This window comes from Triturus cristatus, chromosome 3_2 (genome assembly GCF_964204655.1).
Source record: "Triturus cristatus chromosome 3_2, aTriCri1.1, whole genome shotgun sequence".
NCBI lineage: Eukaryota > Metazoa > Chordata > Amphibia > Caudata > Salamandridae > Triturus > Triturus cristatus.
The window spans coordinates 904,112,164-904,136,460 of record NC_140584.1 but is presented as its reverse complement, the minus strand read 5'-3'; the positions used below and the strand labels follow the sequence as shown (position 1 = coordinate 904,136,460).

The following is a 24,297-nucleotide window of genomic DNA, read 5'->3' as shown; positions in this document are numbered from 1 at the left end:
GACCCCTCCAAAAGGTAGTTCTGCCATATTAACACAGAAATTTCCATACTTTTCAGGGTTTAATACATCGGACCCAATGTCATATTACTATACGTTGGTACAGACTAATGCAACTGCAAGGAAAATAATGTTGACAAAAACCAAGGTCGTTTATGCATCACCTTTCATCTCCTAACTGTATATTCAAGGTTTCGACTATTGGAGGGACACGACAGACACAAAATCCATCTGGAGGACGAAAGATTGGCAGGTTCAGGTAACCAAGGCTTTATTTAGAGCTTGCCTCACACCGTTACAGATAATATTCCTGAACAGAACAGTGCAACAAACTACCTGCTACGGGTTTGCAAAAATTAAAGACCTGAAAACACCATGCATCGCCTTACCCATACCAATTAAAGGCATATCGAATGATACACTAATCAGTAAGGAGGCACTGGGTGCAATGCTACAGCATGGTACATACAATTATTCAGCTTCCAATTGGAATGGATGGTTGGTTTGGCCTACCTACACAAATAAGTGCCAGTCAAGATTCAAGGGTACCACCAGAGGATTTAGTACCCATAGGCCCGACCCAATGGGTAGTGACTGGGAAGTTGTGCCTAGAATGGCTAAAAACCTCAACACTACAACAGGGGAAACAGCACTTTTCCCTTCTAGCAGGCAACGTGGATCTTAGGGATTTCTTATTAGGTCCCAAGAAACCGCGTGAGAAATGCTTCCTGTATGCTTCCTGTACGCCATCTACAATGGACTGTGGAAAGTAGGCTGCTGCTGAGAGATTACGTGAAAGCAATAGGATTAACCTAGAAAAAGCCCTGGCTGTGGTAGATAATGGTATGACCACACTTTCTTCACGTATTTATTCACGGAGCAATATAGTGTCTTCGGCAATCAACATAGATTTGTCTATTCTACAGCATGGGCAATCTCAATTTCGCTCCATTATGCTTTTAAGCTGGACGCTCCAATCACTGCGTTCAGGCCACGTGCCATGTCGATACATTAACAGCACAAACCTGTTCTCAGCTTACAATCTGACCGACAGACAATTGACTATGGCACGCAGAGATGCAACATACACCATGCTGCTCATTGGAATATTAGAAAAGTTACCTTTCACTGTAGCAGAGTCACCGTCTACTGAATGGTTAATTCATGGCTATATCACACTGCCAATCATCACATTTCAGTTCCAATACTGCCTTAGATACATCCAAGCAGGCAGGTATGAAACATTGGGTGAAGGGTTCATACAAGAAACCTGGGAGTTACCTTATAGATATAGGTGCCGAAATAAGGACACTGAAGTTTTCTTAAGTGGTAAAGACTGCAGGAAGGCTTTAAGTGGGTTTTTAGTGTGCAAAGAAGTGTCGCTTCATGGAACATGTAATGTGTCGAAAAGCAAACTTATCTTGCTACTTGAAAGGCTCCCCAGCTGCCGTGATTCATCCGTTTTTTAAATTGCTTTCGAATGGAAGTTATTGAGTGCTGAATGATCAAGGCTGTTGTGGAATACGCCAGGCATCGCAAATCTAGTCACAGTAAACTTCAGGGTTGTTTGCTGTAAGCAAGTATTGTTTGCCCGGCTTGCACAGTTAGGGAGGCACCACTGTGCCCTTCATTGAATGTTTACAGTATAAGGTTTGATTAGATGAGCAGACCGAAAGCCACGTTATTTCAACAAAATGTGGCCTTAACTTCAGCCCGAGAGACTTTTGATCTCGAGGTTGCAAGCTCTTCAGCAGAGATAAAGGCTCTGGTCTGTACGGATTTCCCGATCCATTTCAGGGAAATGGTTCATCGTATCTTTAACAGGTCTGTAACGAGTGGGATCGTACACTTATTCAAGCGACTTGGATCAGGTCTTTTAAGGTTGCAAGCTCTTCAGCAGAGATAAAGGCTCTGGTCTGTACGGATTTCCCGATCCATTTCAGGGAAATGGTTCATCGTATCTTTAACAGGTCTGTAACGAGTGGGATCGTACACTTATTCAAGCGACTTGGATCAGGTCTTTTAACCACCTTTCAGGCCATCTTCGGAGTAATTCCAGCCTTCATACACTCTGCACTTGGACACGTTTTTGGAGGGCTTCCTTTGGTCCTGCTTTGGGTAGCGGGCATCCTGATTTTAATACTCTTGCTTTGCAATAGACCTCACAATCCCTCACGAAATGGAGAGAACAGTGCTGGAACGACGTTGTCATGAGCGCATGGTGTTCTACCCGACTACACCTTGGCTGCAAGAGCTGAGTGAGCATTGGTTCCTGTCTTTCAGACCAGTCTGTCTAGACTGTGTCCTGCCAGTGTTTCATTGCCTCTTCTGCGGATTCGGCTGTGTGTTGGACCTGTGTATGACACTTCTATCGGTTGCGCCGCCGGACATAGAAGCGCTACTGGCACCTTTGCAGGCCCACATGCTCCTGTTGGAGGGGATATCGGCTCTCCTCCAGACATACAGGCATCGGCATCGGGCGTGCAGGCATCTAACTCTTCCCCGGCTGCTGCTGTGGGAACCAGAGATGAACACCTTTGCTCATCTGATAAGATACTGGAAGTTCTTGAGGGACTACATTATGCGGATATGATGTTCAGCGATGTGGAGTCTTCGGCGCAGGATTCTTAAAACAATCTGGACTCTCCTGTGCTGGGAACCATTTGGCAACCTTTTAAACATTTACTAAAATTGAAGGTCGAAACTGACTGTTTTATTTTTCTTCTCAGCTCTAACTGAGCTTCATGGCTTTCAAGGTGCTCAGTGCAATAAATCACAATATATATAAGTTTAGAGGACCTTTTGAACGCTTTTTTAGGGGAAAATGACGTTTCTTTTATGGACAATTTTTAAAACTGTTTCAGATGTTTTTTAGTACGTTTATTATAAGTGATTTTTATGCCTTTTAATACCATTAGCTTTATCATTACCTAGCTGACCTTGTTGATCTTTTGATGAGGAGTGGGTGTCATGTCCTTTAGGATAGTCCCAGCATGTATACCCCGTTTTACATACACTATACCATCTGCACTACTATAACGATTTTAAACAGGCGACCTTTTACCTATTAGCTGGCTCCTGTCTCTTCGAAACCAGGCTCTCAACCTTTTATATGAATCACTGTACCTGACGTACATAAACATCTCCCCAGGCAAGGCAGATTTATTCTGTATAGGGATCACAATTTTTTTCATCCTTGGCCAACAGCCAGCTGTGCATGATCGCACTTGTTTAGAAAAGCATTGGTGTTAGAAATGGGCTTTTTGGCTGGCTAAGGCACATGCGCCAAATCAGGCAGAAACCACCACTCTAGTTAGGGCAAGGAAGTTACACGCCAAAGAGAACCGCTGCTCACCCCCTTGGTAGCTTGGCACAAGCAGTCAGGCTTATCACGGAGGCAATGTGTAAAGTATTTGCGCACGCACCCAGCAACAACATCCCAGGCCCACCACAAAAGAAACTCCACACAAGGTTATATATAAAAATAGCCTTTGTATTATCATAACACCTTAGAATAGTACGTACATATTATACACTGTGCCACCTGGCACTGGGCAATGTTTACAAGGGATTATTTACACCTGACAGGGCCCACTGGACCACTGTCAGTACCATCACAAAGTGAACTTAGTAAATGCAGAATTTAGCATAAACATGGAACACAACCAGCACTACTGGTAATCACTGCACTTAGCATCAGCCTGTAACATAAACCACATTATGCACAGTATCACATTAGGCGCCAAACGCATTGTACGCCAACCTCACCAGCATAAACACATTATGCACTTTTCTCACAAGTCTAAACACATTAGACCCTAACCTCGTAGGCATAACTACCTTAGGAAATAACTCTTACTAGCATAAACCATTCTATGCGAACCAACCTCATAATCATGAATCACATTTAGAGGTATCAACACCGGTGCGTACATGTCTTGTAATGAAATCATTCTCCATGAATTACATTTCCTAGCACCACACTCACATTAGAAGTCTAACGCATTAGACACTAACATCCTAATCATCACTCGCAGTAGGCATAATCACATGAACATGAATCACATTAGGGCCTGTCGCCCTATAAATCTAACAATCCTCCCTGGCCAACTGGCCATCTCAGAAAGCGGCTCAAATGCCCTTATGTCCCAAAGAGTCAGGGCGCGCTGCAAAGGCAGCGAAAGTCAAGGGTGCGCCACTGCGCAAACCTAAACGTTGAAGCTGGCACTAATTGCTGCGCAGCTGAGCAGGCAAAGATGGGGGTGAAGGAGTGTATCTCACTCCTGGCTTAACCATGTCCCCTAAAGAAAAGCAAGACCTAAACGGTGCAGCTGCCTACTACTTGCTGGGCAGCTGTGATTACTCAAATGCGGCCTGGGCTTTCAGTAGCCCTTAAAACAAATGTACCAAACGTTGGAGCCACTTAGGCTCGAAGAATAAACATGTCCCCTGTCGTTGGGGCAGCCCCCTCGTGAGCGGGGCCGCCCAGGCGCTGACCATGCGCCTCGACATGGCCCCAGGCACGGGGACCAGCACTGGCCCATCTGGGGCTCTTCAAATAACTGTCACTGGTTGGAGCCACACTAGGCTCTTAAAATAACCATGGCCCCACTGTTGGAGCGGCCTGCTACCAGCCAGGGCCGCTCTGCCTCTGTCTGTCTCACACAGGACCACAATACCCACGAGCCGTCACCCCCACGGAGCCCTACTCACCGGCTCTGGTCTGGGAAGGCTCTCTCTCGGCGTGTGCTCCTCTTCGCCCGGTCCCCCTTCTGGGACCGGGACTTCACCGTGGAGCCTCCGTCACTTCCCTCTTCACCCGCGGTGGGGGCAGGCACCGGCACTGTGCCTCGAGCCCCCTCCGCCTTCAATCGGCACTTGGTGGCGCCTGCGGGGCTCTCCCTAAGCTATGGGAGCCCCGCACAGGCAGGCACCATCTTCCTCCCTCCGGGCAGCTTCTCCGGTGGCGGTGGCGTGCGCGCGACTTCCATCTCAAAACCGGAAATCCCACCTTCCGTCAGGCACGTCGTTGCCTGACTTCCGCCCTTTCCGCAACTCGGGCCGCCGTGGTGATTTTAAAGGCGGCAAATGAGGGGTAGGCTCCCTCGAGAGCGAAAACAAATGTAGAAGCGGGGTGGGCACCCGCGTTGGTAAAATATCGGCACCAATATGCGGGGTGGGCACCCGCAAAGCATCAGAAGAAGGGGAGGGAATCCCTAGGCTGGGGGATCCCCTCTCAGCAGTGGCACGCAGTCCAGCGCTGCAGGGAGAACGTAAAGTACTCCCTAGAGAGTAAAATCAAGCGCTCACCAGGCGCTAGGGCTAAGTTCCTTGGGGAAAAAGAAATGGAGCACCAAGCTCCCAGCAAAGACGTCTTCAGGGCAGAAGGGACTGGCAGGGCCCAGGGAGGCAAACCCTCCCCTGGGCCCCCAGCAGCAGCACGCCCTGCAGGATCAGCACCAAAGTACAGAACTGAACATTTTTATGGGGTCACAGCCCCTATATTTATACAACATTTTCTTTGTCACAAACTGTAGGGCAAGGGGAGAACCAGTTACAACTGGTTCTGGAGCACTTTGTTTTGCTCAGCCCCTCTCCCTATTCACCGGACAGGCCAGAACATCAGACGCACCACAGGGGGTGGAGCCAGCATTGTGGAGGAAAGGCCCAGCCCTATTCAGGTCCCAGGTGCAACTCCTCCCTCCCATCTAGCTGCTGATCTCCCTATTCACCACTGGGCTGACTCACCCTGGCTCCTGGAATTCCCCAGCCCTGTCACTCAAACTCCAGACAGGCAATTCACATCATACAGCACACAGACAGGCCAACTTCTGAAAGTGGCACTTCTCCTTTAGTTATAATAAATCCACGCACATCATTGCGCAGCATTTATTCTTACGAGTTCGCACATACTAAACTTGAACCTGCACTCCTCTCACATCAGGAACTACCATGGACACACATACCCCCCATGCATTCCTATGGGAGGCCAGGCCTATCTCAGCACACGCACTTTACACTGGGCCACAGTGGTAAAGTGCGCAGAGGCCAAAAATCACTACCAATATGTCAGAGCTTAACGCAAAAAGTTCAGGGGTGAACCTGCCAGAAGGGCCAAGTCCAACAATTGGTGATTGTTTTCAAAACATCCATGATTGTCTTAAAAAATATTGATTCTAGAAAAAGCCCTGGAGTGACCACTTTAGTATAAAAGACCTTCATTCCCCCCTACAAATTAGAGGAGAATTTCTTCCAGTCTGAGACGGGGGTCCTGCATGCCGAATCTTCGACACACAGCGGTCTGACATCTCTTGCTGGTTGACATCCTTGACGCAGAGACGGGTTCCTTCATTCTAAACCATCAGATGAGGGGGCTGGTTCATCTTCTTAGCACTATGGTAGAAACGTATCTACTATGCACTATATTGTTCAGTGGTTGCCAGAAACTACCATCACCACTGTAGAATACGGGGGGTGGTAGTGGCCCTGTAGAATTACCTGGTCTAAGGACTGACATATCCTGTGGGGGGTGTCTGGAAGCGGTAGGGCCACCAAGCCCTCAGTTCAGGTCATACAAAATGTGCAGGTCCTGGGGGACTCCTAGGAACTACATGACTAGGGGATTGCAGGGGGGCAAGGAACATGGGAAAAGTGGGGGAAGGAATCAGCAACACAACGGAGACTGGGAGTGGAGTGGGAGTAAGAGCATGGGAGGTAGGGGGGGGACACTAGAGTCGCATGCACTCAGAGTGCATGTAAATAATTTTTTTTAGTGTACCTAAGAAGCATGCAGCCAGTGGACGGTCACTGCCGCAGACAGAAAACTATACTTGGTACATGCTCCATGGCAGAGACAAACACTTGAAGACCCAGCAGGAAATAGGAGGCAGTGGCCAATAAGAAGCAACGAAGCAAGAATGACGTGGAAGCCAATGAATGGTAAGTAACGGGCAGACTCGAAGCCAGTTCTTACATTTTTTTTTTGTTAACAAAAGCTTTGCAGACAGCTGTCTCAGACGAAACCCAATAATGCATAAGCACGCTCAGCTGAACAATGTTCTAGTGATAGTGGTCTACTTTATGTGTTAATGCTGCTCTCCTTTATCGCACTCTAGTAGACCTGCCTCTATGCTGAAGAAACATTTGGTGCCAGCTTCTTTACAGAGCAGCAGAATCTGAAGTGAGGCGCTTCTGGCACAGAGATAAATTGAAGTACCCCAAACATACACAATAATTAAGCCCAAACGCTAATATTCACAGAAACAGTTCATTCACACACTTTGCACTGCCCGCTCCCCCTCCCCATACACAACTACTTGATCACATCTAACAACCCAAGATGGGAAAAGCAGTGAACACAACAGCCGTGGCACAAATGTCGCGATCGACAGAAACACATCGAGTGACGGCCATGTTAGTGTCAGGCAGAATGTTACAGTTCTAGCCAAGCGTGGCTCTGGCCTGACTTAAGGATGGCTGCCACCAAGACACAGCCACGCCTCGTGTTTTTTCCGTTTCGGAATATGCTATGCTTACTGCAAATGTGGACCGAAATTTACCCTCTGAGAAATTGCACGGACACATACCTCATAACCTCAGCCACCGCGCAAGTACCGATGTTGAAGGAGCTCCAAAATTAGATCTAAAGGTGTGAAAGCCGCAACTCATGGTCCCGGGTTCCATAAGGAGGCTTTCTAAAATGTCAGCCCGCGATGTGAGACTGGGTAAACCATCAGCACGCTTCACGTATTCCCCTGACAAGAACGCTGCATGCGTTTCCATGACAACGTCCTCAACATGCACTGTATGAGGGAAGGCACTGAAAATCGAACTGCCTTAAATTTATCAGAGTGTAACGTTCAAAGCTATACGCAGAGTGGAGTCTGGCCATGGACAAAACGTCAGTCTGGTAATGAAAAAATGGGTGTTATGGAGCGGCACAGGGCAAAGCTAAAACGATGCTAGAAGTGGAAAAACTATACTCCGGGAACTCATACATTGGGGGGCAGGATGTGACAACACAAGCATTTGCAATGCAATAAGTCTCACATTTACGTGACTTTAAGCTATTGGCATTGTAAATGACAATGCGTTTTATTCATGTTTTAGAAACCAAAACATAAATAAAAGGCATTTTCATTTACAATGCCAATAGCTCAAGCTTGCGTAAATGCGAAACCTATTGCATTGCAAATGGCAGGCATCACGAACAACGGGAGCAAGGGGCGGCGGGGTAAAAAAGGCACGGACAGCGGGAGGGAGGGCGGGGGTGTTAAAGAAGGCACCACAGCGGGAGGAGGGCAGGGGGGGGAGAGAAGGCACGGACAATGGGAGGGAGGGAGGTAAGGAAGGCACCGACAACAGGGGGGAGGGCGGGGTTTTAAAGAAGGCACCAAAGAACGTCGTGCCTGCAGTAAGAGAGACTCAATAAAGAAAATAGCACTTAGACAAAATAACAGGTAAGGTGTAACTACTGAAGTAAAAGGACCAGTCACCATGGGAGGTGACAAATGAAGACGAGGCGGTACTAAGGAGGGTCTAACAAGCTTATTTAGGAATCAGAAGCCAGCATTTAGGAAGGACAATGAAACAAGCCAATGGCAAATATGGGCAGAGAGGGGGAGGAGCTTCTATTCCCAACTCAACTATAAATCTCGTAGAGCAGCGCATGCACACTGACTCTCGGATAGACCTAAAAACGTGAAGTGCACGATTGTTTCAACCTAATATTAACTTATTTTGACTTGGACTTAAATGGTTGTCTATTTACTTACTTCTATACTAGTGCGCGACCTCCTCTGACAGGTCTGTAAAACCTACGTTTTGTCCTGAGTCTTGACCTCCAGTCCTAAATTTTGACCCTTTGTCAGGAATTTTTACACTCACCGTCCTGAATATGCACCCATGCCACTTGGTCGCCCTAGGAGCTACATGTCCCGACCTCTCCCTCGGGACCAGCTGAACACCGTTCGCCTGGCTGATCCTCATCCAGGGATTGCAGGACAGTCCCCCACCCACGGCCTGGGTGGGGGAAGGGGAGGGGGGGGTGGACAGGTCTACCATATAAATAATAGCCAGAACTCCGTCATATGCAGGGGGCACTTCCTTTACAGGGACTGTCTGGGGCTGGGGAGGTAAAGCAGGAGGTGTGCTCAGGCTGGGATGCCTTGCAACTGTGGTGTGCGCTGAAGACTTCTCATATCAGTCATGTCTGCCCTCCAATGAAGCTCCAACATGGGAAGGGACAGGCCACCCCAAGGACCCCAGCAAATCAAAATGGACCAATACATGGCCAGACCTGAAAAGATAGCCGACAGATCCAAGGCCACGGAACGAAAAGTTGTCCAGATACAGGAGGAACTATCCTCCCTTATGCCACTTAAAAAGCCTCATAGCACAGATGCAGAAACTAGAGGTGCGTGCGGAGGACGCAGAAGGGCACTCCAGGAGGTGCAACCTACGATTTGTTGGATTACCGGAGGAGGAGGAGGGCTCAGCACCCAATCTTTTCTTAGAAAGATGGCTTAGAGATAAGATCCCATATACTGCCCTGTTCTCTGTGTTCGTAGGTGAAAGGGCTCACCGCTCTTTGGCATTGCCTCCACCCGCGGGGGCACCACCGTGGTCACTGATAACGAAACTCCTTAACTACAGGGATAGGAAAGCTATCCTCTGTGAGATCAGGATGCACGTGGACCCAGGATACGAGAATCATGTTATCCGTATCTTTCCTGTTTACATCCAGCTGGTCAAAAGACAGCGGCAGTCAGTTGCTGGGGCTCAACAAAAATTGAAAACTATAGGCCTGACATACATGTTGCTTTACCCGGCAAAATTAAAGGTACTCCATGATGTCCGTGCCCACTTTTTAGTGACTCCTGATGAGGTGTGGGACTGGCTGGAGGTCTGTGGCGAGGATCGCCCCCTAAATGTGGCCCTAGGGTGGAGAATATAGGATGACAGGGAAGATGCCTGCGAGGGATGTCACGGCGGATGCGCTCTAGTGGACGATCAGCCTAAAAAGTTCAGGTGGTGTTGCACCAAGTTGGCAGGAGAGGGAGGAACGCAGAGCGCTGGTGGAGGCAGCCACAAGGGTGACTTCTGCTAATAGTGGCTCTGCAGTGATAGAAGGCACATAGGACCATAAAGTTTGACTGAACTCTCCACTTTGTTTCACCTAAAGTTGTCCACTGGCACGGTGCCGGTGATGTTCCACTAGCCCTCTCTAGCTCGACTAAGGTGGCCCTGCGTAGCCTCGGGTGGGCGGGTGAGATGTCCTTCGGAGAACACTGCTGGGACTATTGGCAATTAGACAGGTAAAAGTATCAATACTGTTGTGGGGTTATTAGTGGGGGGGTTTTACATTGTATTTGGGGCTCTCAGGTTCGGGAGAGGAGTATGCAGGCTGGACTGTGGGCTAGGCATCTATTTTGTCCGATCTCCCCCTCCCGCCCCTCCTTCACTCATCTTCTTCTGCCGACTTGCATTGGTGCAAGGCCAAGTTCTCACTTATCTTGCGCTCTCTCTCTCTCTTACTCTCCTTCCTTTACTTTGGGTGCGAGTGGGTGTTGTTCTTTAGTCATCATTTTCACCCCCGTTTTAAGTTAGACAGCTTGGGTGTTAGGGGCTCATGGGTAGGGGGCAGACCTCGCTTTCCTTATGCACAGATGAGTGTCCAGTTTAAATGTTTTTTTATATTGGAGTGGGGCTGCGGGAGAGGGGTGGAAGGTATGCCAGTTTGGGGTCTCGTTTAGGAAGTGATTATTAGTTCTAGTTTAGTTTAGTTAGGGAGAAAACTATGTGTCACTACACCACACCTGCCGGGAAGCCAGAGGGTACCGCTCCCGCCCCCTGGTCAACACCATACAATGCAGGATAGGTTACACGGCCACCTCCATAACATGTCCTGGAATGTCATTGGGCTGAGCAACAAGGTTAAGCAAGATTTTGTTCTGCAGTATACAAGACACCAGCGCCCTGCTGTCATTTTACTTCAGGAGACACCTTTGGAGGGGACCAAGTGTTGTTTCCTGGGTAAGGGTGCCTACACGATCATAGTAGATGCGAGGTTTACCTCCGGTTTGAGGGGAGTGGCGATACTTGTCAAAAAACAGCCCCCATGCACAATCTCCATAACTTCGATTGACCAACATGGAAGATATGTGGGAATTAAGGGTGTCTGGGACAGGACGCCCATAATGTTGGTCTGTGTCTATGCACCACCTCGCCTTCAGCAGTTGGTATATGACCAGGTGGCAGTGATCCTTCCAGAATCCACCTTGGCCAAGCATTGGCATGGGGACAATTTTAATGATGTCATGCTCCCGGCTGTAAAACGCTCGAGGACGGCTGCGGCCTTGACAGGGCTCACTCCTTTGGAGAGGTTTGCACACTCCTTGGGCCTCAGTGACTTGTTGAGATGCCATCACTCCACAGACAGGGACTACTCCTACTTCTTTGGGGTACATGCGAGGTTCTCTTAGCTTGATTATCTTTTTGTCCCCGTGGGAGATGTGACCAGGGTTCTGAAAGCGGACCATCTGTCTCCAGGCCTGTCAGATCACTCCCAGCTTTGGGTCACTATGGAGGTTCGGGCCGTCTGCCGTAAGGGAGTTGGAAACTGAACACGTGGGACCTGAGGGACGCAGAGGTGGCTAACAAAATTAAATGTCTTTTCGGGGAGAATCAGGGATCGGTCGATTCGGTGGTGGTCTTGTGGGAGGCGTACAAAATGGTGCAGCAGGACAAGGCGCAAAACACCCTGGCCCAGAATAAAAAAAAAAAAAAAAAAAAAAAAAAAAAAAAAAAAAAAAAAAAAAAAGGAGAGGTGGCGGAGATTGAGGGCCTGGAACAACAGATCGTGGCCCTCGAGAACTCCCCTGAGGCCCATACGCCTAACACAAAAAGAAAATCCTACATTGGATGTATTATGATAGGGTGCGGCTACACCGCATGGGACGTGCTCCTCCTCAAGCTGCCTCAAATGTGGACATTTACACGCTCTGCAGCTTTCCTGTCGCTCAGAGATATTAGGTGCGGGTGGAGGGAGAATTGGCTCGGTAGTGGGTGAGGACATACCCTTAGAGCACAAGTATATCCTTTTGGGCATAGTGGGGATGTAGATATTCCCATAGCCCAGCTTCGGTTTTGAAACTTGGGGCTGGTAGTGGCCAAGCGTGATGCGGTAAGGTACTGGGAGGGGGGAGGGGAGGGGAGCGCTTGAGGCCCCGAAATTGACAGAGTGGAAAAGAAGCATGGACATACATGAAGGCAGAGAGGGTCACATACACGAGTAGGGGATGCCCACGCAAGATCCAAGGTGTGTGGTGGATGGTTAAAACACTATAATACTCCTCTTTTCTAGGGTGCTGCGACTTCCTCACAATGTTTGTGCCATTCTGAAGGATCTAAGAGCGTCATTGTAACCATAATAGTGATCTTCCAATATGTGGGGATGTAATGCAATTGACCTTCGGTGATTGCTTGGGGTGAGTGTGGGTGAAGATTTCCCATTTTTTGATGTATTAATTGTCGTCAGGTGCATGTTTAGTTCCTTAAGTACTGTTGACTGCAATTTCAGTGAAATGTACTAAAGCTTAAAAATCAATAAACATATATTCCATCAATTTAGGATGGGTTTCCTCCCAATACATAGGGAAAACATTTTTATACTCATTCATTAAGAGTACACTTTCCAGAACTCAGCTGATACCAACTTTACATCACCTATCACAGTCTATAAACATCAAAAATTATAATTCTTTGTCACCATGAAAATGTTCATGGATGGTTGTTTTTTTTAACAAAAAGCATGAAAACTCTTTTTTGCCTGCTCCTATTGCGACAGTTCTCCTGTCCAGCTTGCCCGCAGTTCATTACCCTCTGCTGCCAGTCTACCTGATGCCCTGTTTCTGACCCCTCTGCTCATTTCTTGCTCTGTTTTTTCTTTTCTGCTAATATTTCTGTCCTCGGTTTTGTCTTTTTCTGCCCTCCATTTTGCATTTTCTGCTTGTTTTTCTGGCGTGTTTTGCCTTTTCCTGGACGTTTTTCTGCTCCTCTTTCTACCCTCCGTTTTGTCTTTTCAGCAAGTTTTTCTGCCCCAAGTTCTGCCTTTTCTGCTTGTTTTTCTGCTGTTTTACCTTTTACCTGCTGTATTACCCTCTAGTTTTGCGCTTCCCTGCTTTTTATTTCCTTTTACTGCTCTTTCCCTCCTCCCACTGTTTTTCTCCTCCGTCCACCCAATGCTCTGCCCTACCCCCAGCATCTACTTAATGGAGGCCGCAGCGCTACCCCATTGAGCAGGTCCTCATGCCAACTCCTCCATGACAATTCTTCACTACCCTCTGCCTGTTTACCTGCTGCAGTTTGTGCCACCTCTACTCGTTACTCGCTGTTTTGCCTTTTTGGTTTGTTTTTTCAGCCCCGTTTTGCCTTTTCCTCTTGTTTTTCTGCCCTCTGTTTTGTCTTTTTCTGCTCTTTTTTCTGACTTCATTTTGCCTTTACTGCCATATGTTTTGCCCTCTTCTGCTCTGTTTTGCCTTTTTCTACTTGTTTTTCAGCCGTTTTGCCTTTTACTGCCCCATTTTGCCTTTTCTGCTCGTTTTTCTGCCCTGTTTTGCCTTTCTCAGCTTGGTCTTTTTCCCTCTGTTTGGCATTATCGGTTTGTTTTTTAGTCCTCTGTTTTGCCCTCTCCTGCTCCGTTTTGCTGCTCAATTTCTGCCCTTTGTGGGCTAGTTTTTTTCCTCCGTTTCTTCAAGTCCTTGCTTTTCGACAGAGAACTGGCACTCCAGTGCCCACATGACCCCATGGGTGACAGTAACTTGCATGGACATGTTGGTCCTCCTAGACCCCACCTACTGCACATGTACTTTCAGGCGGAGGAGGCCAACAGGGTCACGTTCAGGTGCACCGCCCTGATTTTACAGACCACTGGGGCCTCAGAGTAATGGTCTTTGTGAAAGAGGAAAAGAGTAAGATCCTTGGATAGCATCAAAGAGATGGCCTAGAGGAAGGGACACTACGCAGGGGCTAATTTTTCCATTTACAAATAGACTGAAGCAGCTTCTCCTGAGAAAGGTGGGAAAATATAGGGTCTTTTTTTATTTAAAAAATATAAAAATAGCTTAAGCAAATGGGGTGGGGATAGTAGTCTGTGTTTTAACAAAGTGCAGCAGAGACTGCCCGCTTCACAAGGCAGTTGCTATCATTAGTGACATGGGAGCAGTGGCATTGGGCGCAGGACTGTAAGGGGCTTAGTGCCTCACAGTTATGACGGTATGCTCTTACAAAAGGGGCAAACAAGCTTATTTTCCTGGGAAGTGTTATGGCTTAGGGCACCCTTGCTGAAGAGAGCGGGGAAAAATGTGGGAGATCATTATTAGGTTTTGCCTACAAATCGCTTGCGCTGTTCTTGCAACAAAAACAAACAAAATTCGTAAAAGGGGCTTGGAGTCTGCCCATCACTTACCTTTACTTACCATTGGCTGCCTCCCACATCACTCGGTTCCTCAATTCCTATTAGTCAGCGGCCCTACTCGTCTTCCTTCCTGGTTTATGCTTCTTCGTCCTGCCGTGGAGCCTGGACCAAATACTGCGTCCGGTTTCTAGTGTCCTTCCAAAGCCGGCCCCCGCAGGTACTCTTTTTTTCTTCATTTATTTTACTTTTCAGTTGCCAAACAGCCGCAGCCCGAAGAGGCTACCACTGTGGCATCCATGCTCATGCGTATTCAGATACCATTGTTATTCTTTTATAAGCTAATAAAACTCTGCACTGTACTAGCCTGCAATGTGTGCAGAATATTTCCTGAGTTTCCCAATTATACCCAAAAACTTGGGGCAGTTCAAAAGTGTATGCAGTCTTTAACCCCCATCATCTTTCCGTGCCATTGTCTTGGGCCTCGTCCTTTTCAATCACAGCTTTATTGAGCTCCCCGGGCCGCCTTGAGAGGCAGGCAGCAAGAGATGGTGGGAGCCAAGAGATAGCAGCCAGACATAGAAATGAGACGGGCACAGCTGAAGTAAATTCCACTTCTCTCAATAATTATTCTGTTCCTCTAACAACCGTCCCAATAATGGTGCATGCCAAAACACTGAAATTCTCGTCACAGAGAATGGAGAATCATTAACACTCACAATGTTTTTTAGGCGTTCGCTTTTTAAAACATTGCACAGCAGCACTAGCTGCTGTACAATACGACCTAAAGTTTGAAAAACAAAAAAGTGCTATGATGTGTCCAGTGTTGACCGCATCATAACAAGACATTGACAAAAGAAATAGATTTCGCAGAGGCGAAACCTATTGTCTTTGCCAATGCTTGTTTTGTAGGTGACAGAGTCTGTCTAGACATGGTGGGAAAGGGGTAAAAGAGGCAGAGAACACAGCCTGGTATTAAAGGCTGCAGCTTCCATTAGAGTAGCAGGTGTAGTTGGATTTGGTTGCAGCAGACTCAGGGGCTCACAACACCACAATTATGGGGCATATTGTTTTTCTGCCAATTTCTGGTTGATATATTTGCTCTTTTACAAGTCTTCCATTCAGCCGTGCCAAATTTCCCAGATCAATGATTGTGATATGCTGCTCCAGCCCAGGTTTTTTCTTTTAATTTTGTGAATAGAAGTTGCAGCCCTGCCAAGTATTGTGCATCAGGGGTTAGACTAATGCAAATAAGTCATTATCCTCGCCTTCCCCCATTTGCAACTTTATGCCACGCACTTTACAGCTCCCAGCTCAGGAGTTCGTGCTATACCGCATTTACACAATTATTATTTCCATTACATGCTATCGAGATGCGGCTGTCAAACCGTCCGAATTCAGCTGCTGGTGGCTAAGGGTTGTCAGGCTGATGTGGAACATTGTATAATTTGCCTTTGGAGATGCCCCTTTGCATTTTTCTTCATCTTCTTTATTGGCCGACAGCACTGTATGGTTAGGGATTGAGTGTCTTGCCGTTGCCTCGCAACGAGGCACCACCTCCTGATCACGGGCCTCAGCAGTGCTCAGTCAGGTGCTGCTTTTGCACTGGCAGGTCAAAGTAGTGAGTCGCGAAATAAGATTGCACATTCTGTAGAACTGGGATTGGGAGTCATGGGATTTATTTGTGGGGAGACTCGCAATAACCCACACACATCATTTCTATGTAGAATAGGACTCTGGTGTGTGCCTGCTGTGATCTGTGGCTCCAGATGTCACCTGCCACTATTCTGGAGCAAGCTTCCTGTGTCTTCTGCAGGTTCCCTGCCCCCTGTTGCCTTCCTGTCTGCTATTCAGTGGCGGAACGAGAAGGAAGCTCACCTAGTGCGAGACTCCAGAGGTTGAACACACTGCACTAGGGGCAGCAGTTTACCTTTAACAGTGGCCCCATAAAATGCAGAAAGAATTGCAGATACTTCTGCCGTTCTTACATTTCTCCATTTAAAGTGAGTAAACAACTTAAATAGTACTTGTCCAAATGAGTCCACTATGATTCAGAGCGGTAGCAGGTTCACTGAGCAAGGTAATCGGCCCTCTTTCCATTCCTCAGCATCCCCCCCAAGGGCCTCCTGCACTTTAATAAGACTGAGTGGTGGTGTGCATAGTTCTGACTGTCCTGCACTGCAGTATGTAAGCTATACTCAGTGGTCGAAAAAAGGGTGGGTGGGGGAGTGTAAGGAGCACAACAAGCCCGTACTTTTTTAGTTTTAAAAAAAACAGTTCCCTTACTTTTTTTTTTTTTTTTTAAGTTAACCATCCCGGGCAGTTAATTCAGCGAGTTGAAACGCTTCAGCTAAATTGTCATTCAGGAGCCTCCTGTGCTGTGAAACCCAAGGGGGAGCAGACAGCTAAACAAGCCTTCTTGCCAGGGTGCGTGCTTCCCTGAAAGAAATGTAAACAGGCGCAACTGGTCAATCTGCAAAGGTAAAGAGAGCTTGGAAGCTGGTATTGGCTTTAATTGATGGAATCACTTGATGCTTTTTGATGACACAGATGGATTCTTTTTGCAAGGTACTGTAAGGGAGCTTCCAGCTAAGCTGTGAAGTATGAGCTTATAAAGAGAGTTCGTACAGTCTGAGTATTACTTAAATCAATATTTTGGGAAGCACTTTTTCTATCTCAAGCCTTTCTGCGCAGCAGCCTATCTTATAGTTTGTGTAGTGCAAGTTTAGAATAATGACTTACATGTTCATAGTGCTTTCTGTCAGACTGGGTTTTTGTGGCACTAAACATACACACGTCACTATTCTTCACTATACCAATGAGGATTTAATTCTGTGGCTCTCTGGGATAGTGCATTAACTAACCAATCACAAAGGAGGGACTGTGGGCTTTTAGACAGGTCCAGCATACGTGCCCAAACTTAGTAAAGATACAGAAGGTATGCTGTTCCTAATGACGAGACAAGGGAAAACTCAGGGAACCAGTTTTGTGTGGTCATGAGATACAGGAGGACAGGGATTCCTCCTCTGGGAATTTGGGGCCCTCACGCACCCGGCTGGGTGTCATGCAACATCAGAGGGCTGCTCCTCGTCAAGTCAGCACTGCTATACCCGACGGGCTACCTATGAGGGGCTCTTTGGCGGAGTTCTTTTATTCCACATTGCCGTTTGGTGACGTGGGGGTGAGGGGCCTAACCTGTGTAGATGAGTGAGTGGAGGTGTGTAACCTGAAGGAAGTTTAAAACAGGTTTGGAAGTGCCAACGAAAACAATTTTAATCAATAGGTCTCCCAACCTGATTAAAAGCAACAAAGGCGCATGTCTGAGGTTATCAAGGCGCATGTCTGAGGTTATGTCTCAGATAGGGCGTTCTATTGTGAGGCCAACATGTTACTCGCCTGGTAGTCATTCTATCTGGTGGCGATTCGCCAGGACCCAATAACATCAAATCTATCTACACACTGGTGGTTATATGGTGTAATCTACCTCTTTAAACCAACCTAAAAAATACTATGTGTAGTACCTGGTAGAACATGACCAACCTGGTGAAGGAATGAAAACAAACATTAAAATATGAGACTACGGAGTAAACTAAACTCGTGTCCCCTGTGTGACAAGCTCACAGCACACAGTGGGGATGGCCAAAAACATACACAACGTGAGTGTCGTGTGAGTGACTCTCACAGACCTTTTATCGTGGAAATCACACAGGCACGTTTGGTGGAGCACCACCATGGTTGCAGAAAGAAATGATGAACTCACCCCAGTTGGGTTTCTCATTCTACTTCATCAATACCCGGCAGGTATCACACAAGGCATTTCCCTACGTACTGAGTGGGTATTTGGGTTAAACGAAAAAAAGATTAGAGCACAACACGTAAGATGTTGTCGGTTCATAATTAGGTGTACATAGCAAGGAAAGAGTTGTTTGTAACTAGCGACATTTAACAAGAGGCAGCCGTCGGTATAAGTCATGAAAGCGGACACGCCAAAACCCAGAACCAATGGGGGCAAATCGACATGAGCTGGGTGTAAAATGTAGTTGCTAAAATTTGTGTGTGTCCTGTGAGGACCGATATTTGTGTAAGTGCCACATATCAGGTTACTATGGTCTGTTGGTAACCTAGAAGCATTTAGTGTGTGGCAGGACCACACCAGATCGTATTGTGCCCCGCTAGTTGTAGGTAGCTCTTGCTGATAACAAGCTGTGCATCAAAACCCAATATAACGTTGCTTGAGTTTCCGCCAATGAGCCCCTCATAGGGAGCCCGTCAGGTATTGCAGCGCCGACCTGACGAGGAGCAGCCCTATGATGAAGCATGACACCCAGCCGGGTGTGTGAGGGCCCCAAATTCCAAGAGGAGCAATCCCTGTCCTGTATCTCATGACCACACAAAACCAGTTCCCTGAGTTTTCCCTTGTCTCATTAGGAACAGCATACCTTCTGTATCTTTACAGTGCACTAACTAACAGAGGTTTCATAATTTACAACAATGCATTTCCAAACGTAGTTGCATTTAATTTTCATTTCAGCTGTGTGTTATTTTATATGTAGTCACCTATAGGTGAAAGACCGAAAAGTTACACAATATTTTGTTTTTATCCACGCCTATGACCATGCTCACTTACCCCACCGCCTTTGTTTGCAGCGTCGCAGTTCCCATACTTTTGTTAATGCATTTTGGCTACTGGCTATACTTAAGTTAGCCTCAGTCAGCAGTTCACAATGATTACACGCAGGCAGTAAACTACATTAAGCAGAATGATCACAATATAGACCCAAAAAACAGAACTTGTATGTTTTGACACCCATAATTGGATTCTTTTTTGCAGTTTCCCACAAGAACTGTATTATATTTCTCTACAAAGCATTAAGATTGCTGATTGGAGTGCAGCTCAATCAATATTAAATAATGCTTTATAGTGTGGTACCTACTGATGCTTTCCATTTACTTTACATACGTCTTTATTTAAACTTGTGTGACCGCACATGCCTGCAATGGTAAAGAGTGAAGCTGTAAGTGCTATTTGCTATTCTTGTCGCTAGAAACTTGTACTAACTGAAGGCAGCATACACAACTATACGTTGCTGATCCAGCAATACCATAATGCTGTTGTAGAGACTACACAGGCCGTCATCGTCACATTTTCACTACTTTGCAGTGCAGGTTAACTAACTGTCCCATATCATCACGGCAGTTCTTCAATCTCATCTGCTAGCTCATTAAAGGAGTTTGACGTGAGTGATATTGTACATTTATTTGCAGCATTTAATGTTTTCCACATAAAACTGCTTAAGTGATATCTCAATATTTGTTATTACCCAGAATTTTAAACATAATCCTACTGTTTATCATAACACAAATACCACCTCCTAATAATCAGTATGTGTTACTGTTTGTGGTAATGATGGGTTTTAGAAGTGGCAGGCTGCCAATTGCCACTCTCTTGGGTAATGGGTCCCCTGTCAATCCTCACTTGTTGGTCAGGGTAATCATTTAACATATCAGGGATGTTGCATCTGCTAAGGCCATTTCTAGACAGCGATGCTTCAAAAAAACTGGGTAATTTCTTGCATTGCTGCTTTGTTCAGTCTGTAATAAAGTGTCACTCAAAGTGTCACACATAATGCATACACGTTACACATAAGCTTCCTAAGACCTGGAAACTCCACACATAAGCAAACTGAAAACTTGGCAACTACGTAGTTGTGTTTATTACATTATAAAACAGACTCACAAGTCCAAAGGTTCTAAGAAAAAAAACCTAGACTGGAATAGCACTTCAAGACTGGAACCGGGACATTTTGCAGTTATGCACATTGGTTGTAGTTTATGATCTCATAAACAAACCTGACCTGCGCACAGCTCAGCTCCGCCCACTTCCCCCGTTCTTGCCATAACTTTTTCGAAGGGGATGCGACTTCAAACAAGCATTGGCAATGCCAATCAGTCTCGCCATTAGGATATCATATGTATTTAGCTATGCGGCACATTAGCGTGGGTGCTGAATCACTTTCGCTCTAGAAGTCAGGGTAAGTGTGTATCAATAAGGAAGGCGCTTTTTGAGGCAGCAGAAGCCCTCCGCAGACATCGGCTAAAATGTAGAGTGTCGTGCTCCCCCTCCGCTAATGCTAGCATAGCTAAATACATTATAACATCCTAATAGCGAGACCGATTGGCATTACCAATGCTTGTTTCTTTTCAAACTGCCGGTTAGTATCTATAAAGTACACAATATCCCTGTTCTATGCTTATATCTGTTGATTAAGTGTTAAATAAAAACAAATAATCTGTATAATAGATACCCAAGAGGATATTTAACACAGTTTGGCAATCTGATTTCTGCTAATCGAGTCACACTTAACTGTCTCAATACTGTGCTATCATTAAACGACTGTAGCTTTTTACAAAAATTTAATTTAAATTGTAAGTAGGAGGAGCACAGCAAAGTGACACGACTGTGGAAATTAGAAGAGGACGAAGTGACGATTCCGAAACGTACTGAGCAACATAGAAACAGAAGAAGGTCTTCAAGGAACGTCGCTCTCAGCTGTGTGTAAATATCGTGGCCATCTTTGAGATCTGCAGAGGTTAAGACAATGTCTAACCGTATGTAAGGGAAAGAGAATTTGCGCTGTCAAAGTGAGGCCCCCCTCATTGTCTGCACTCACTTTGAAAACAATTCTCAATTTCAGTAATTTTCCTAACACAAAGAAAGCGATAATCTTTCAATGCGTAGCATATTTTAAAATTACTATTCTCTTCTGAAATGCCAATTACAAAATATATAATGTGCTTCCAGAACGTACTAGTTACTGTACCCTTGGGACGTCTACTTAACAGTTCAATCAGCTCTGATTTAGCCTTGTGCTCTGAACTGCGGCCACACATATATTATTAGGGTATGGCAGGACAGTAATTTAATTCGAATAAATGTACTATGAACGGAGCAAACTACACAACGATCCCATAAACAACCAGTTGGAATGGCAACAATATGGAAGTTAGGTCCCCAAGGGCGAGAACTGAAATTAAACAAGCATTTGCAATGCAAGAGTACTCGCATTTACGTGAGACCTCTTGAATTGCAAACGAGAGTGCGGGTGGGCGGGCATGATTAAGGTACAAACAATGGGAGTGGGAGAGAAGGCACGGACAGCGGGAGGGGTGGCAGGACACAAAGTAGTGCTCAGGAAATATGCAGTAAAGGGGCCAATAGCCGTGGAAGGAGACATGGCCGTCATTAGGCGGGACTAGCAGCCTCTAAACCAACCAGCAGGGAGCATTTAGAAACAACAAAGCCACAAGCCAATGAAAAAGTGGGCGGAGCTTCCCTCACCTATAGTGTATACTGTATGCCTCGCAAAGCGAGACCTAAAAATGTACTTAGGAAGATTCGGAGCAGAAAAGTTCGAAAACCTCTGCTCTACATGATTGGATGTTTATGCCCAAGCTAATGGTTAAAAACCACAAATCACATGATGCACAATAATATTACAGCCTAAAATTGCAGGAGTGGCTGAAGATTTAACACCAGGTACGCTTGACACCTACATTAAAACTCCTGATAGAAATGACAGCAGTAGTATGAAATTGACATTCATAAAACAAAAGAGGCTGGCATCTACTATACAGAGACAACCGAAGTATCAAATTAAACTCACTTAAGAGCAGGGTTGGAATTGCGATTAATAACACGATTTAACAAAAGACCTCATGGAAATATAAGTTCCTCGTGGTTAACCTCCATTACAGCGGAAGGATGGCGACACGAGGAAAAACATCGTCAATCGAGCCTGTTGTTACGTACAGTCTGCACGTAAAATGCAACGTGCAGACTGCGGGGACATTTCCGAGCATCTCCCTCCTCCATAAGCTCTCGCACAGCGAATCAATCATTCAGCGTCCACCATGTAAAACCCCACTCGCCTCTCACCACAGGTCCGGCTAAACGGCAAAGCTCCCGAACTTCCGCCCACGGCTCCAGTGGTAAAACACGACGGAGCATTGGACCGCAGCACTTGCCGCATCTCAGGTCTCGGCTCCAGGACACAAGATCAGTTCTCAGCCCCGTGGTGCTCCCCTCATAGTCCGCCATCTTCGCAAAATCTCTACCAGCACAGTTATGTTGCACGTTTTTCTAGGCAGCACGCTAAGAAATGCTTCCCATTTCTCTCCACCCACCCACCTTAGCACGTGGCAGGGGCACGTGCGTTGGCAGCAGTTTGTATCGTCATTGCCCGGTGACCTCATTCACTGTACGTTATCGCCCCAGGGATGACCTCTGTACGCGTCTGAAGGGTTACGCCTACGTAAACTTTCTCCTCGGCGCCTAATGGTTTGTCACTCATGGGACTTCCTTGCTGCGGCAGATCAGCTATGTTCCTAAAAAAATACCGTTACGGTCAGCTAAATTAATTACAATATGTCCGGTAATTTCTGTTCTCACATAAAATAAGACTAGTGCACGAGTTAGTGTTCTGCTTACACTGCAGTGTGAACATACCTGAAATTGACATTCAATTTATATACCTTTCTTGCTACCCTAGTGATGTGTCTCAAACAGTGCTTTTCAGAGGGACAGACAGTGTGAGTTGGTAGTGGGGTTGTGTGGGAGTTGCTTTTTCCTTTCTCATTTAAATTTATTTTGAATTTAGCTAAGTAACCCAAACTGTGTTTACACTGTCCTCTTATCTTGCATCAATGTCACAATACGGCATGTGACTGTTGCTGCTGATGTTTTCTTTTCTAAAAAAAGTATGAGATTCACATCATAAACGGAGTGTATTCCCAGAAACTTTCCCTCACAGGTCCTAACCAAGGACATCCCTACAGTCCGAGGCGATTGATGTACAATTTATCAGTTAACATGTTCAAAGAAGCTATGAGAATGACCGAAATGCAATGTAGTACTACCATGAGAGAATCTTCAAATGAATTCTGTAGTAAAACTTTTCTTCTTACTTGTTACCCATTGTTGCGTAGCCTGAGAACCATGTACTTGTGTAGTTTTCTGTACCATGGTGCCCCTTGTTCCCCACCTTTCTAAGGGAAATAATCTATGCCTGGTTTCATATAGAACTGTACTGAGTGCTTTGTACTTATGACCTGTATGCTTTTCTGATGAATTTATCAATGGCAAATTCATGTGTATTGCATATTCATTTCTCTACATACAATTTCAAATTACAACTCTTGTCTGTCATTCTTATGAGAATGTTCTAGCATTTATTATTGAATTTGACCTTAATTATAGCAGCCTTTGGTCCAATCAGAAAGCACCAAAGTCCGTAGCAGGACTACAATGCTCCCAGTCCTAGCAGTTGGCGTTCTTCATGAGCAGGATCATTTAAGGAGAAGTTTGCACGGCAACAGTTGCCACCTTTCCCAAAGAAAAATACAGGCGTTATGTTAACGATTTAGGATTCTGCAAAGGCCGGGAAACGATCCTTAAATAGAACCTTATGTGAAATTGGCTGTTTTCATTTTTAACATAGTTTTTTAGGTCAAGCCTAGAGTCAGCGCATGCGCTGCTCTTCGAGGTATGAAGTAATCCATCTCGGGTGTTGGAACACACCCTGCCCTTTTTCATTGATTGCTTGGTCTGACGTCACACATTCCATTGCTCTTTTTGGTTAATACTGTACATTAGTCCCACCTCCTTGTCAACGCCCTGGCGACTGGCCCTGCTACTACGATCCTAACAGTAGTGGCCATTTGTTTTGGTTTCTGTGCACTACTTTTTAGGTCTCGCCTGAGACAGCGCTTTAGCGCTGCTCTGGCGAGACTTATAGTAAGCGAGTTTTGGAAGTGCAAACGAGTGCTTTCAGGCCTCCAAATACAGTGCATGTGCACGGGCGCGCGCACCATTTGGCAACCTGAAAGCA

The 24,297-nt window shown here is 46.1% G+C and overlaps 1 protein-coding gene across 4 annotated transcripts in view; it reads right to left on the bottom strand.

The window, feature by feature from the left end:
- The window catches only part of LOC146858425 (multidrug and toxin extrusion protein 2-like), a 564,202-nt gene extending 541,496 nt beyond the window's left edge, over nt 1–22,706 (bottom strand). The window contains exon 1 of one of the 4 annotated variants that reach the window (XM_085649344.1): nt 22,347–22,706. In XM_085649344.1, coding sequence (XP_085505470.1) covers nt 22,347–22,508 — 162 coding nt within the window. In that variant the 5' untranslated portion in view covers nt 22,509–22,706. The remainder of the gene's footprint in view (nt 1–22,346) is intronic. The other 3 variants (XM_085649345.1, XM_085649346.1, XM_085649343.1) reach the window with 3 other exon arrangements.
- Nucleotides 22,707–24,297: the final 1,591 nt, after the last annotated feature.